The sequence below is a fragment of the Pseudophryne corroboree genome, chromosome 8, assembly GCF_028390025.1.
Source record: "Pseudophryne corroboree isolate aPseCor3 chromosome 8, aPseCor3.hap2, whole genome shotgun sequence".
NCBI classification, from domain to species: domain Eukaryota; kingdom Metazoa; phylum Chordata; class Amphibia; order Anura; family Myobatrachidae; genus Pseudophryne; species Pseudophryne corroboree.
The window spans coordinates 44,705,268-44,722,230 of NC_086451.1; the positions used below are offsets into that span (position 1 = coordinate 44,705,268).

At 43.7% G+C, this 16,963-nt stretch overlaps 1 protein-coding gene across 1 annotated transcript in view; it reads right to left on the reverse strand.

Moving 5' to 3' along the window:
* Window positions 1-16,963, reverse strand: part of LOC134948374 (5'-nucleotidase domain-containing protein 2-like) — an 81,012-nt gene that overhangs the window by 27,149 nt on the left and 36,900 nt on the right. The window contains exon 7 of the mRNA XM_063936307.1: window positions 14,766-14,826. Coding sequence (XP_063792377.1) covers window positions 14,766-14,826 — 61 coding nt within the window. The remainder of the gene's footprint in view (window positions 1-14,765; window positions 14,827-16,963) is intronic.

Sequence of the window (16,963 nt, forward strand, 5' to 3'; positions counted from 1 at the left end):
AACCCCCGCACTATCTGAGTGCTGGACTACTGTACCGTTCTCACTCGTATTTATCGGTGTGAGATTGACATAGAATCGTGCATTAAATTATAAGACCAGTGAAATAAACACTTTGGTACCCAAAAGAAAATTAGCCCTTTGGAAAGACTGTCTTTTGTTAGAGCTGGCGGAGTAATTCCGAGACTCCGATTACTGCTCTTTTAATTTGAATTGCCAATTTTATAAAAGTATTTTTAGTCTGCACTATAGCCTTACTTGCTATGTAGACAGACACCATAATAGGCAACAGACAGACACTTGCACGACTTAATGAAATTATTATATGGCATATATATATATATATATATATATATATATATATATATATATATATGTTATTGCTGAACTGCATATTTATATGTATGGTTATTTCTCTGTACGGAAATCCCTAGGAAACTAAAGTATTCTTTATGTGAAAAACAGTTCATATTGCATATGAAACCCGAACCAAATTTCTACTAACACCCCTGCGCCTTCTGGTGGCTTAGAGATGTAGGGCAGGAATGTTCTGGAATTATCTTGAACTAAAAATTCCCACCAACACCCCTGCGCCTCCTTGTGGAGTAAAGGTGTATGGCCGGAATGTTCAGGAATTATAAACTGGAAAAACAGCAATAATTAAAATGGCCGTTTTGCTTTCACTGAAATTCACAGTACAGGCAATTTATAGCCTTAATAGCCTTTTATACAGTTAATATATATAGCGTATATGTTCTTACAGATCTATTATACAGTAAACACATACACTTAGTTAACCATACACTTAGTTAACCTCCAGTTACTATAAATCCAGGCTGCAGTGAATGTATTATATTGCAGCCTTAACAGAAACCCTTAGGTTATGATACTCTTAGGTTATGATAGGCCATTAACTGCTTAACAAACTTTTGTTAACCCCTGCAGCCTTTTATATCTGCTGCTATGGCCATATACTCCCCCCTCACCCCCCCTTGCAGCTGCGCTGCTTGTAAGGTAACTTCCCATGTTACCTGCAGCGGTGCCGGGAGAGCAGGAGAACGCAGAGTATAGCTGCGGCGACTACAGACATCAGTGACCGGATATGGCGTCGTTGGCTGTCTGCCGAGTAGCTGGCTCGGGCGGCGCTGTGTACAGCGGTGGCCGGGTACCAGCGTTGTGAGAGCGGCCGGCGTCTGATTGACGTGCGGCCGCTCTGAGCTGTGCTCCGGAGTAGCTGGCTCGGCCGGCGCTGTGTACAGCGGTGGCCGGGTACCAGAGTTGGGAGAGCGGCCGGCGTCTGTGTTTGACGTGCGGCCGCTCTGAGCTGTGGTTCCGTCTTAGCGATGGGAGAGCGGCCGCCGTGTGTCTCGGAGCTTACTTACTGTATAAGTGCTGGGAGAGCGGCCGGCGTCTGATTGACGTGCGGCCGCTTTGAGCAGTGCTCCGTAGTTCTGCCAAGTAGCTGGCTCGGGCGGCGCTGTGTACAGCGATGGCCGGGTTGGGAGAGCGGCCGGCGTCTGATTGACGTGCGGCCGCTCTGAGCAGTGCTCCGGAGTTCTCTCGGGCGGCCTGATCTGTATTAGTGCTGGGAGAGCGGCCGGCGTCTGTGATTGACGTGCGGCCGCTCTGCTGCTAGGTAGTGCGGCGGCTGGAGCGGGTGCAGGGAGATATTCAGCGGTATGCTGTAATAGCTGTGGTCAACATAAAATAAACACTTTCCCCACACTGCAGGGCGGCAGCGTGAGCTGACCGCCCTGACCCACCATACCTTGTGCTGCAAGCTCCGTCCAGCTTGTGACCACTTCTCATGCTGGCTGTGACGGGCTTCTCAGTCATCTTGGCTGTGACGGAGCTTCTTTTTGTAAGCTCCGTCCAGTTGTTTTCCGTGCAGCTTGCAGTAACCAGCTGCCTGTGGCTGTGAGGGTGCTCTTTGTGAGGACCGACACGCCATGCGCTGCCTTATAGCGCCTGTGGCTGTGAGGGTGCTCTTTGTGAGGACCGACACGCCATACGCTGCCTTGCAGCGGCACCATCCCGGCCCCAAGTTTTTCCAGAAACTGGGACGGAAAGTGTAAAAATTAAAAATAAAAATCTTCTGAAAAGTGGCCATTGCCACAAGCCGATGATCATGCTGTGAGCACCGAAAAAACACTGGCAAAGTACACTGAGGTACTTGGGGATATGGAGGGGGGGGAGAGTCCTAAATTTGAATATTCAGTGCCTTTGATCGGCTACGCCCGTCCATATCCCAAGAGTACTCCAGTGACCCCTAGTGGATGATAAAGAAAATAAATATTTGCAGCTGATGTGAGTAAGCCACAAACATTTTATGGTAAATGGGCCTATTAGAAGAAGCAGCCAATCACCTTCCTCCTACAAACTTAACAGTATTAACCGTAGTAACCAAAGTAGGATTGCAGCAAAAAAAGGCGGGGGAATTGATGCAAGGGATGAGAGTCAGTGTTACACGCCCATTATATAAATCACTATTGAGGCCACATCTTGAATACTGTGCACAATTATGGGCACCATACTACACAAAGGATATCCTGGAACCAGAAAAGGTTCAGAGACGGCCGACCAAATTGATAAAGGGGATGGAGACTCTAGAATACGAGGAAAGGCTTGCTAGGCTAGGTACGTTTACACTGGAAAAATGGAGATTAAGATGGGACATGATTAACATTTACAAATATATAAGGGGTCAATACACAGAGCTAACGGCGGATTTGTTTGTGGTAAGATCATAAAAAAGGACACAGGGACACCCTTAGGTTGGAGGAGAGGAGATTCTGCACACAGCGACGGAAAGGTTTCTTCACAGTGAGGACAATACGTATATGGAATTCCCTGCCTGAAAGAGTAGTAATGGCAGACTCGGTCATTACATTTAAGAATGGGCTTGATAAATTCCTAATGGATAAGGATATACAGGGTTATGGTGGGTAAATCATGTACTACAGTAATAAAGAACAGAGTATTTTAGTTTACGGCTAAACACTCACCACAGTTAAAATTAGTCTTAAAAATATTTGAGTGTAGGAGATCACTAACAGGTTGAACTTGATGGACAAATTGTCTTTTTTCAACCTCAGAAACTATGTTGCTCATCCTCCTTGGTGCATTGGAAAACCATGTCCTTTTTGTTAGCATGTAATCCCACAAATACTTACACAGCTGAACAGCGTCAGCCACATATACTGTCAAGTACAGTGTGAAAGGTCAGTAAACAGATGTCAGGAAAAGACTGGAATCTACATGTAACTGATAGGATACAAACATAAACCACTGCACTTGGTTCATGACAACTGGAGTGACCAGCAGACCTAATCAATTACTGTATGCAGAAGCCCGGCCTCCAGGAACAGGTCTTACAGATAAGAGCACTACAGTAAGGTATTCACTATATAAAAGCTATTGGGCAAGAGTTTTGGATGCCTTATGAAATATAAATGAAGCGACAGAAGTGTCAGAAGGAAAACTGGCCGGTGCTTTATAAACAGGTAAACCATTTCCAGGCACTTTATCAATAATTTTATCACTTTGTTTATGTATGAAACCACCTCCATGCTTCTGCTATATGCTTAACACAGCCCTGAGGTCTTGGAATCGATTTCCAACACAGCCCTGTGTGGAGTTTGTATGTTCTCCCCGAGTTTGCATGAGTTTCCTCCTGGTAACCCAGTTTCTCTTCCACAATCCAAAAATATACTGGCAGGGTAATTAGCTCCCAACAAATATAACACTAGTGTGTGCACATGTGGCAGGGGATAGATTGTAAGCTCCACTGGGGCAGGGACTGATGTGAATGGACAAATATTCTATGTAAAGCGCTGCGGAATATGTATACGCTATATAAATAAGTAGTATTAAATAAATAGGTGTTTAAATGAAACATTGATTTTCCAACGTCACCAATAGGGGCTCGCTCCAGCCGTCAGCGTCACTGATGGGGGCATGCCCAGTACCTAAGGAGGTGTCTGGCATCCCCTAAGCGCTCCCTTTAATGTGAATAGATGCCATGCATATGGCATCTATTCACGTGGCAGCAGCAAGGCAAGGGCAGGCTGCTTTAGTAGGGCGCCGCTACAGGGGCATTTTGCCCTAAAAAAAAAGAAATAAAAAAAATTATATATATATATATATATTTGGGCATGGCACAGCGCCTTGCTAAAACAGCCTACGGGGCAGAACGGATGGTGTAATGGTTAGCATTACTGCCTCACACTGAGGTCATGGGTTCAATTCCCACCATGGCCCTGTGTGGAGTTTGTATATTCTCCCCGTACTTGCGCGGGTTTCCTCCCACAATCCAAAAATATACTGGTAGGTTAATTGGCTCCCAACAAAATTAACCCTAGCGTGAATGTGTGTGCGTGTACATGTGGTAGGGAATATAGATTGTAAGCTCCACTAGGGCAGGGACTTATGTGAATGGCCAAATGTTTTCTCTGTAAAGCGCTGCGGAATGTGTGCGCGCTATATAAATAACTGGTAATAAATAATAAGATTTTACTTACCGATAAATCTATTTCTCATAGTCCGTAGTGGATGCTGGGGACTCCGTCAGGACCATGGGGAATAGCGGCTCCGCAGGAGACAGGGCACAAAAAAGCAAGCTTTTAGGATCACATGGTGTGTACTGGCTCCTCCCCCTATGACCCTCCTCCAAGCCTCAGTTAGGTACTGTGCCCGGACGAGCGTACACAATAAGGAAGGATCTTGAATCCCGGGTAAGACTCATACCAGCCACACCAATCACACCGTACAACCTGTGATTTGAACCCAGTTAACAGTATGATAACAACGAAGGAGCCTCTGAAAAGATGGCCCACAACAATAATAACCCGATTTTTGTAACAATAATTATGCACAAGTAATGCAGACAATCCGCACTTGGGATGGGCGCCCAGCATCCACTACGGACTATGAGAAATAGATTTATCGGTAAGTAAAATCTTATTTTCTCTAACGTCCTAGTGGATGCTGGGGACTCCGTAAGGACCATGGGGATTATACCAAAGCTCCCAAACGGGCGGGAGAGTGCGGATGACTCTGCAGCACCGAATGAGAGAACTCCAGGTCCTCCTCAGCCAGGGTATCAAATTTGCAGAATTTTACAAACGTGTTCCCGCCTGACCACGTAGCTGCTCGGCAAAGTTGTAAAGCCGAGACCCCTCGGGCAGCCGCCCAAGATGAGCCCACCTTCCTTGTGGAATGGGCATTTACAGATTTTGGCTGTGGCAGGCCTGCCACAGAATGTGCAAGTTGAATTGTACTACAAATCCAACGAGCAATAGTCTGCTTAGAAGCAGGAGCACCCAGCTTTTTGGGTGCATACAATATAAACAGCAAGTCAGACTTTCTGACTCCAGCCGTCCTGGAATTATATATATATATATATATATATATGGAAAAAGTAGATAAGATCAGAGCGACCACTGGTGGTAAAAAAGTATAAAACTAGAGAAGTATCTTTAAAAGCACAGGCGGGATTTATTCACAACGAACGTAAACAGTTTAAAAAATTTTTTGACACACATGTCAATATCTAAAAAAAGGGGGTTATAAAAAAGGGGTTTTCTGTTTAAAAGTAAACAGTAAAACATATACACAGAGAAAAACGCATAAAAAGGACATAAAAAGACCTAAATACGTATTAAAAACGGGTCCTTATGGTCATAAAAAATATATTGTGCGAGGTATAAATATATCTAAAATTAATTAGAAAAGAGAATTAATGAATAGAACGATCAGCTTATCTTTGGATTTTCAGTAATAGCAGGAATCACCCAACGCGTTTCGTCTTATGTGACTTCATCAAGGGGTAGTGAGTACAGTGGGACATGTCATTTATTTATACCCCTGTGGGTCAGGAAGTAATTAGTGACCTCACTTCCTGTGACAGGATGTAAATTTTAAAAAACGTTATTGTGTTTCAGAAATACAATATAAATAGTCTCTGCATGTGGGGATATTGGCAGCATGCAAAAGCGCCTTAATTGCGCTGAGAAATTGTGTCTAGAAACTACTTAAAAACAGAAATACTTTATGTTTACTGAAGTCCGGTTAAGTGACGCGAATTGCGTCATTTCCGCCCCACTTCCGGTGTCAGTGGATCCTTCCCGCGCATGCGCCGGTTGTTGTAAGAGGAAGTGCGGCGGCCATTTTCTTGGAGTCCGTATCTGAAGACCGTTGACCAGGCTGGAAGCAGATGTCGGCGGCCATTTTTTCATAGTTCACATGCATAGATTTCTGCAGTTTAAAAGTGCTGACTCCGTCTCCACACCGGAAATAATAACATAGGGATGGGAGAAACAAGTGTCAGTGGAACCGCAAATGCATTTAAAAATGTGTCATTTTAATGTCCTTATTTACAAAGAACACTGATTAAGTAAAAATTGTATTGGGGCTGTGTATCACAATACTAATCACTGTAGATGTACAGTCTTTATACACGTGTATCAAGCATGACCAAGGGATTCAAGCATGCAACTTTTTTATGAGAAAGGACCCTTTTATCAAGGACGACCACCGGATTTTTATTTGTGATATTATGGAGTTCATTTTAAAACACAACTATTTTAAATTTCAGGACCAATTTTATCTCCAGACCTGCGGGACAGCGATGGGAACAATTTTCGCGCCTAGTTTCGCCAATCTCTTTATGGGCCACTGGGAAAATGAATATATTTACACGGATCATCCCTTCAACACAAAACTAATATTTTATAAAAGATTCATTGATGACATCTTGATTATTTGGGACGGAGATGAAACCTCACTTAATAACTTCCTCGTATATATATCCGATAACAACAGGAATTTGAAATTCACTTCCAATAACAGCACGGAACAGATAGAATTCCTAGACCTAATACTGACTCACCAAGGAAAGGAAATCATCTCGAAGAACTTCATTAAGAAGGTGGACACAAATAGCTATGTCCACTATCATAGCAACCACCATAAACAATGGAAGAATAATATTCCCCTTTCTCAGTTTACAAGAATTGCACGCAACTGTACGAAGACGGATGATCGTGATGCCCAACTGACAATCTACACAGAGAGATTTAAAGAGAAAGGATATCCTGAACGTATTATAGCATCTGCCAATGCAAAAGCAAGAACCCTGGAAAGAAACAAACTCCTGGAATACAAACCTAAGGAGAATGCTAAAGACACGGTTAGATTCATCACCACCTACAGTAAACATGATAACCTGATTAAACAAACACTTAAATCACACTGGAACATATTATTAATGGACCCCATCCTTAAAGATTACCTACCAACTGAACCGCAAGTTGTTTTCAAGAAATCACAAAATTTAAAGGACCTTCTTGCACCAAGCATGTTAAAGAACTACGACACTCCAAGAAACACACTACCAAAATGTGTGGGATGCTTCAAATGCGGTCACTGCAATATCTGTAAATTTGTGAACCCCAACAGGAAAACCTTCAAAAACACGGGTGACACTAAGGAATACAAAATCAAGCACTTCATTAATTGTAATACATGCTCCGTCATATACCTTTTGGAATGCTCATGTAAAATGAAATATATTGGAAAGACTAAAAGACCACTGAAAATCCGCATACAGGAACATATAAGGAATATAAAGAACCGGGTCCAAACTCACGCAGTTTCCAGACACTTCCTACAACATCACGGTTCCAACCCAGAAGAACTCACGTTCAAAGGTCTGGAATTAGTGGCACTAGGAGAAAGAGGGGGGGACCTCTCCAACCTCCTGTCAAGGAGGGAAATGTTTTGGATACATGAATTGAAATCCCTTCATCCGAATGGACTGAACGAAGGCTATGAAATAGCCCCTTTCTATAAACGTAAGCTTGATCCTTTGAACTCCTGATTTTATCCGCACCTCCTTTTTCCAGCTCAGTCCGGGTTGGAATACGGAGCATTGGGCACCCCAACCTCTGGACCACTTCTTCCACTACCCTAACCACAGATTACAGTCATACCACACTGGATATGCCCAAATTCGTTCGATCTTGGAAGCCAAGCAGTGTTGGCCCGGCCAGTACTGGGTATGGGCACATCCCAAGAATACCGGGTACTGTAATAATAGTTGGAACATGGGTCAGTGCTCTTTCTGCAATATCAGTCCATCCTCTACGCTTTCTCCCCCCCACCCCCCCCCCCTATAACCCCCCCCCCTTTTTCCCCTCCCCTTTTACCCACAACTAATTTATATTTCATATAATCAAATTCAATGTTCATATGACTTTTTAAACTATGCATAAGCATTTATGAATCCTATTGTAATGCCACTCTCACCAAAAAATTTTCCTTCATCCAATATAAAACTGTATGTATCTATGTGAGCCCATAGAAAATACCTGATGCCGCAAAAAATACGTCAGTTTACCGTTCGCATCAAAGTACTTTTTGATCTATTGATTAGTATTGTGATACACAGCCCCAATACAATTTTTACTTAATCAGTGTTCTTTGTAAATAAGGACATTAAAATGACACATTTTTAAATGCATTTGCGGTTCCACTGACACTTGTTTCTCCCATCCCTATGTTATTATTTCCGGTGTGGAGACGGAGTCAGCACTTTTAAACTGCAGAAATCTATGCATGTGAACTATGAAAAAATGGCCGCCGACATCTGCTTCCAGCCTGGTCAACGGTCTTCAGATACGGACTCCAAGAAAATGGCCGCCGCACTTCCTCTTACAACAACCGGCGCATGCGCGGGAAGGATCCACTGACACCGGAAGTGGGGCGGAAATGACGCAATTCGCGTCACTTAACCGGACTTCAGTAAACATAAAGTATTTCTGTTTTTAAGTAGTTTCTAGACACAATTTCTCAGCGCAATTAAGGCGCTTTTGCATGCTGCCAATATCCCCACATGCAGAGACTATTTATATTGTATTTCTGAAACACAATAACGTTTTTTAAAATTTACATCCTGTCACAGGAAGTGAGGTCACTAATTACTTCCTGACCCACAGGGGTATAAATAAATGACATGTCCCACTGTACTCACTACCCCTTGATGAAGTCACATAAGACGAAACGCGTTGGGTGATTCCTGCTATTACTGAAAATCCAAAGATAAGCTGATCGTTCTATTCATTAATTCTCTTTTCTAATTAATTTTAGATATATTTATACCTCGCACAATATATTTTTTATGACCATAAGGACCCGTTTTTAATACGTATTTAGGTCTTTTTATGTCCTTTTTATGCGTTTTTCTCTGTGTATATGTTTTACTGTTTACTTTTAAACAGAAAACCCCTTTTTTATAACCCCCTTTTTTTAGATATTGACATGTGTGTCAAAAATTTTTTTAAACTGTTTACGTTCGTTGTGAATAAATCCCGCCTGTGCTTTTAAAGATACTTCTCTAGTTTTATACTTTTTTACCACCAGTGGTCGCTCTGATCTTATCTACTTTTTCCATATTCTTTTATCCTACACACGTACAAGTGTAGGTTTTATTTGAGATTGAGCAGACGCCCCATACAGAGAGGGGAGTGGTATCATAGAGAACTTTCCACAAGGGATTATAGTAGACATACTGTGAAAAACTATATCTACATTTTTTTGGCGCTGTTAGTTCACCCCATACACATATATATATATATATTTTCAGGGCCCTGACAACGTCTAGCAACTTGGAGTCCTCCAAGTCCCTAGTAGCCGCAGGCACCACAATAGGTTGTTTCAGGTGAAACGCTGACACCACCTTAGGAAGAAACTGGGGACGAGTCCCAGTTCTGCCCCGTCCGAATGGAAAATCAAATATGGGCTTTTGTAAGACAAAGCCGCCAATTCTGACAATCGCCTGGCCGAGGCCAGGGCCAACAGCATGGTCACTTTCCATGTGAGATATTTCAAATCCACAGATTTGAGCGGTTCAAACCAATATGATTTGAGGAATCCCAACACTACTTTGAGATCCCACGGTGCCACTGGAGGCACAAAAGGGGCTGTATATGCAATACTCCCTTGACAAATGTCTGGACTTCAGGAACTGAAGCCAATTCTTTCTGGAAGAAAATCTACAGGGCCGAAACTTGAACCTTAATGGTCCCCAATTTGAGGCTCATAGACACTCCTGTTTTCAGGAAGTGCAGAAATCGACCGAGTTGAAATTTCTTCGTGGGGCCTTCCTGGCCTCACCCACGCAACATATTTTCACCACATGTGGTGATAACGTTGTGCGGTCACCTCCTTCCTGGCTTTGACCAGGGTAGGTATGACCTCTTCCGGAATGCCTTTTCCCTTAGAATCCGGCGTTCAACCGCCATGCCGTCAAACGCAGCCGCGGTAAGTCTTGGAACAGACATGGTACTTGCTGAAGCAAGTCCCTTCTTAGCTCCTGAGGCCATTAGTCCTCTATGAGCATCTCTTGAAGTTCCGGGTACCAAGTCCCTCTTGGCCAATCCGGAGCCACGAGTATAGTTCTTACTCCTCTACGTCTTATAATTCTCAATACCTTGGTTATGAGAAGCAGAGGAGGGAACACATACACCGACTGGTACACCCACGGTGTTACCAGGACATCCACAGCTATCGCCTGAAGGTCTCGTGACCTGGCGCAATACCTGTCCCGTTTTTTGTTCGGGCGGGACGCCATCATGTCCACCTTTGGTCTTTCCCAACGGTTCACAATCATGCGGAAAACTTCCCTATGAAGTTCCCACTCTCACGGGTGGAGGTCGTGCCTGCTGAGGAAGTCTGCTTCCCAGTCATCCACTCCCGGAATGAACACTGCTGACAGTGCTATCACATGATTTTCCGCCTAGCGAAAAATCCTTGCAGTTTTGCCACTGCCCTCCTGCTTCTTGTGCCGCCCTTTCTGTTTACGTGGGCGACTGCCGTGATGTTATCCCACTGGATCAATACCGGCTGACCTTGAAGCAGAGGTCTTGCTAAGTTTAGAGCATTATAAATTTGCTCTTAGCTCCAGTATATTTATGTGGAGAGAATTCTCCAGACTTGATCACACTCCCTGGAAATTTTTTCCCTGTGTGACTGCTCCCCAGCCTCTCAGGCTGGCCTCCGTGGTCACCAGCATCCAATCATGAATGCCGAATCTACGGCCCTCTAGAAGATGAGCACTCTGTAATCACCACAGGAGAGACACCCTTGTCCTTGGATATAGGGTTATCCGCTGATGCATCTGAAGATGCGATCCGGACCATTTGTCCAGCAGATCCCACTGAAGAGTTCTTGCGTGAAATCTGCCGAATGGAATCGCTTCGTAATAAGCCACCATTTTTACCAGGACTCTTGTGCAATGATGCACTGACACTTTTCCTGGTTTTAGGAGGATCCCGATTAGCTCGGATAACTCCCTGGCTTTCTCCTCTGGGAGAAACACCTTTTTCTGGACTGTGTCCAGAATCATCCCTAGGACCAGCAGACGTGTCGTCGGAACAACTGCGTTTTTGGAATATTTAGAATCCACCCGTGTTGTCGTAGAACTACTTGAGATAGTGCTACTCCGACCTCTAACTGTTCTCTGGACCTTGTTCTTATCAGGAGGTCGTCCATTTTCTTTGAAGACGAATCCTCATTTCGGTCATTACCTTGGTAAGGACCCGGGGTGCCTTGGACAATCCAACGGCATCGTCTGAAACTGATAGTGACAGTTCTGTACCACGAACCTGAGATACCCTTGGTGGGAAAGGCAAATTTTGGGACATGGAGGTAAGCATCCCTGATGTCCCGGGACACCATATAGTCCCCTTCTTCCCGGTTCGCTATCACTGCTCTGAGTGACTCCATCTGGATTTGAACCTTTGTAAGTGTTCAAATATTTCAGATTTAGAATAGGTCTCACCTAGCCTTCTGGCTTCAGTACCACAATATAGTGTGGAATAATACCCCTTTCCCTGTTGTAGGAGGGGTAATTTTATTATCACCTGCTGGGAATACAGCTTGTGAATTGTTTTCAATACTGCCTCCCTGTCGGAGGGAGACATTGGTACAGCAGACTACAGGAACCTGCGAGGGGGAAACGTCTCGACATTCCAATCTGTACCCCTTGGATACTACTTGTAGGATCCAGGGGTCCTGTACGGTCCTAGCGTCATGCTGAGAACTTGGTAGAAGCGGTGGAGGGCTTCTGTTCCTGGGAATGGGCTGCCTGCTGCAGTCTTCTTCCCTTTCCTCTATCCCTGGGCAGATATGACTCTTATAGGGACGAAAGGACTGAGGCTGAAAAGACGGTGTCTTTTTCTGCAGAGATGTGACTTAGGGTAAAAAACGGTGGATTTTCCAGCAGTTGCCGTGGCCACCAGGTCCCATGGACCGACCCCAAATAACTCCTCCCCTTTATACGGCAATACATCTTTGTGCCGTTTGGAATCTGCATCACCTGACCACTGTCGTGTCCATAAACATCTTCTTGCAGATATGGACATCGCATTTACTCTTGATGCCAGAGTGCAAATATCCCTCTGCGCATCTCGCATATATAGAAATGCATCCTTTAAATGGTCTATAGTCAATAAAATACTGTCCCTGTCAAGGGTATCAATATTTTTAGTCAGGGAATCCGACCAAGCCACCTCAGCTCTGCACATCCAGGCTGAGGCGATCGCTGGTCGCAGTATAACACCAGCATGTGTGTGTATACTTTTTAGGATATTTTCCAGCCTCCTATCAGCTGGCTCCTTAAGTACGGCCCTATCTGTAGATGGTACCGCCACTTGTTCTGATAAGCATGTGAGCGCCTTATCCACCCTAAGGGGTGTTTCCCAACGCGCCCTAACTTCTGGCGGGAAAGGGTATACCGCCAATAATTTTCTATCGGGGGAAACCCACGCATCATCACACACTTCATTTAATTTATCTGATTCAGGAAAAACTACAGGTAGTTTTCACATCCCACATAATACCCTTTTTTGTGGTACTTGTAGTATCAGAAATATGTAACACCTCCTTCATTGCCCTTAACGTGTGGCCCTAAAGGAAAATACGTTTGTTTTTTCACCGTCGACACTGAAATCAGTGTCCGTGTCTGGGTCTGTGTCGACCGACTGAGGTAAATGGGCGTTTTACAGCCCCTGACGGTGTTTGAGACGCCTGGACAGGTACTAATTTGATCGCCGGCCGTCTCATGTCGTCAACCGGCTTGCAGCGTGTTGACATTATCACGTAATTCCATAAATAAGCCATCCATTCCGGTGTCGACTCCCTAGAGAGTGACATCACCATTACAGGCAATTTGCTCCGCCTCCTCACCAACATTTTCCTCATACATGTCGACACACACGTACCGACATACAGCACACACATAGGGAATGCTCTGATAGAGGACAGGACCCACTAGCCCTTTGGGGAGACAGAGGGAGAGTTTGCCAGCACACACCAAAACGCTATAATTATACAGGGACAACCTTTATATAAGTGTTCCTCCCTTATAGCATTTAATATATATTCATATCGCCAAATCAGTGCCCCCCCTCTCTGTTTTTAACCCTGTTTCTGTAGTGCAGTGCAGGGGAGAGCATGGGAGCCTTCCCACCAGCATTTCTGTGAGGGAAAATGGCGCTGTGTGCTGAGGAGAATAGGCCCCGCCCCCTTTTCGGCGGGCTTCTTCTCCGGAGTTTGTGATGTCTGGCAGGGGTTAAATACATCCATATAGCCTCAAGGGCTATATGTGATGTATTTTTCGCCATACAGGTATTATACATTGCTGCCCAGGGCGCCCCCCCCCCCGCGCCCTGCACCCTCCGTGACCGCTGTGTGAAGTGTGCTGACAACAATGGCGCACAGCTGCAGTGCTGTGCGCTACCTGATGAAGACTGAAAGTCTTCTGTCGCCTGGTTCCGGACCTCTTCAATTTTCAGCATCTGCAAGGGGGGTCGGCGGCGCGGCTCCGGGACGAACCCCAGGGCGAGACCTGTGTTCCGACTCCCTCTGGAGCTAATGGTGTCCAGTAGCCTAAGAAGCCAATCCATCCTGCACGCAGGTGAGTTCACTTCTCTCCCCTAAGTCCCTCGTAGCAGTGAGCCTGTTGCCAGCAGGACTCACTGAAAATAAAGAACCTAAAAACTTTTTCTAAGCAACTCTTTAAGAGAGCCACCTAGATTGCACCCTGCTCGGACGGGCACAAAAACCTAACTGAGGCTTGGAGGAGGGTCATAGGGGGAGGAGCCAGTACACACCATGTGATCCTAAAAGCTTACTTTTTGTGCCCTGTCTCCTGCGGAGCCGCTATTCCCCATGGTCCTGACGGAGTCCCCAGCATCCACTAGGACGTTAGAGAAAAATAAATACAGTGAGGACTACAATTACCATGTCTTCATTGTTCGCCTTTAAAATACAAGTTTTTTGGTCTTACCCTGTATATACAGATCCCAGACTAAACTGTGTACCCCCCTCCCCCAATCACAATACAGTAAGACCATCACGCAGAACACACGTGATGTTAGCAGGACATTTCAAAGAGTGTCAACAAACTGAACTTTTTTCTTTTTGTCCGTGTGTCTTTGTCACCCTCCCAGCCACAGTCACATTCAGCCGTAGGGCTATAGCTGGTGACACCTTCTAAGGATCAAGCAAAGCTGTTTACGTTCATGTGCTCCTGAAAGACCTGCCACTGTTCCATCACTGAGACTACACCTCCCATCCCCCTCATCAACAAGCTTCATCCATCCGTCCAGCACAGAGAGAGAACAGGGCGAGGCTCCGCTCTAGCGCGGGAACAACAACACTTACCAGGCTCAACATGCCTGAGAACCCATCACAGGACAATCACTCACCAAGATCCTGCAGGATCCATTTGTACATAAAGCCTTTGATGTGGACATCCCGGATTGCATCCTGCAAGAGAAAAGTGTCACATTGTACTACATTATTATGTTGTGATACAACGCAGTTACAGCATATATACATGTGCAGTGCAGAGTAACACAGCACCGTCCGATCAGGTCAGGACAAAAATAATCCCCCTCCCCCCAAACTCAATGCAAACAGTGGGGAGTCGAGGAACAGACAGAAGTTTGCACGTGTGAAACAAAGGATGGAAAGCTGCCTGGAAATGGACTCTGCAAGCCATTTATATTGTCTTATTGCAAACACACTTTTAATCCCATATACAACTGACACCATAAAATATACAAAATAAAACAATTTATGAATAAACAAAATGTTAAAGACACACACATATCTATCTATCTATCTATCTATCTACTCACAATAAACCAATCAGCGGCACTCAGAGACTGAAACAGCCGAAATAGATAATAAGGTGCTAAATGCTTTTAATCCATTTTCACAAAATAGATGGTCCAACGTTTCGGGGTGCGGACGCCCCTTTGTCAAGTACTTGTTCACCTTGACAAAGGGGCGTCCGTGCCCCGAAACGTTGGACCACCTATTTTGTGAAAATGGATTAAAAGCACTTAGCACCTTATCTATTTTCGGCTGTTTCAGTCTCTGAGTGCCGCTGATTGGTTTATTGTGAGTACCTGGATGCATGTTCCAGAGGTCACCGGAGCATTATAGAATATTGAAGGATAGTGCCGATCCTAACAGCAACAGTATCTATCTATCTTGCAGAGTTGACTGTAGAGTGAATTGAAATACTGGCAGATAGAGATATATATATGTATCTCTATGTATGTGTGTGTATGAGAGATATATATATATATATATACACACACACATACATACATACACACGTTGAGTATCCCTTATCCAAAATGCTTGGGACCAGAAGTATTTTGGATATCGGATTTTTCCGTATTTTGGAATAATTGCATACTATAATGAGATATCATGGCGATGGGACCTAAATCTAAGCACAGAATGCATTTATGTTACATATACACCTTATACACACAGCCTGAGGGTAATTTTAGCCAATATTTTTAATAACTTTGTGCATTAAACAAAGTGTGTGTACATTCACACAATTCATTTATGTTTCATATACACCTTATACACACAGCCTGAAGGTCATTTAATACAATATTTTTAATAACTTTGTGTACATTGAGCCATCAGAAAACAAAGGTTTCACTATCTCACTCAAAAAAGTCTGTATTTCGGAATATTTGGATATGGGATACTCAACCTGTGTGAATGTATATGTATATATATATATTTATTTATATTATATATACACACACACAGGTTGAGTATCCCATATCCAAATATTCCGAAATACAGACTTTTTTGAGTGAGAGTGAGATAGTGAAACCTTTGTTTTCTGATGGCTCAATGTACACAAAGTTATTAAAAATATTGTATTAAATGACCTTCAGGCTGTGTGTATAAGGTGTATATGAAACATAAATGAATTGTGTGAATGTACACACACTTTGTTTAATGCACAAAGTTATTAAAAATATTGGCTAAAATTACCCTCAGGCTGTGTGTATAAGGTGTATATGTAACAAATGCATTCTGTGCTTAGATTTAGGTCCCATCGCCATGATCTCATTATAGTATGCAATTATTCCAAAATACGGAAAAATCCGATATCCAAAATACTCCTGGTCCCAAGCATTTTGGATAAGGGATACTCAATGTGTGTGTGTGTGTATATATATATATATATATATATATATATATATATATATATATATATATATATATATATATATATATATATATATATATATATATATATATATATATATATATATATATATATATATCTATATCGATCTGATAAAATTGAGTTTATGCACATGCTCCATGACCATAGTGACCCACAAATCTATCGTGGGCTGGTAATTTCCTTATATACATAAGTAGCACAGTGCAGGGTCTCGTATCTGTACAGACTTATGTGAGGTTGGGCAGATTACACGGTGGCCGGCTGCATGCAGACAGAACTGACTGTAGCCAAAACAAAACTGTTACATTCTGTTGCACATACGTAGTGTCAGTAACAAAGCCAGCAAGCAAGGGATACAGGGGGTAATTCTGAGTTGATCGCAGCAGCAAGTTT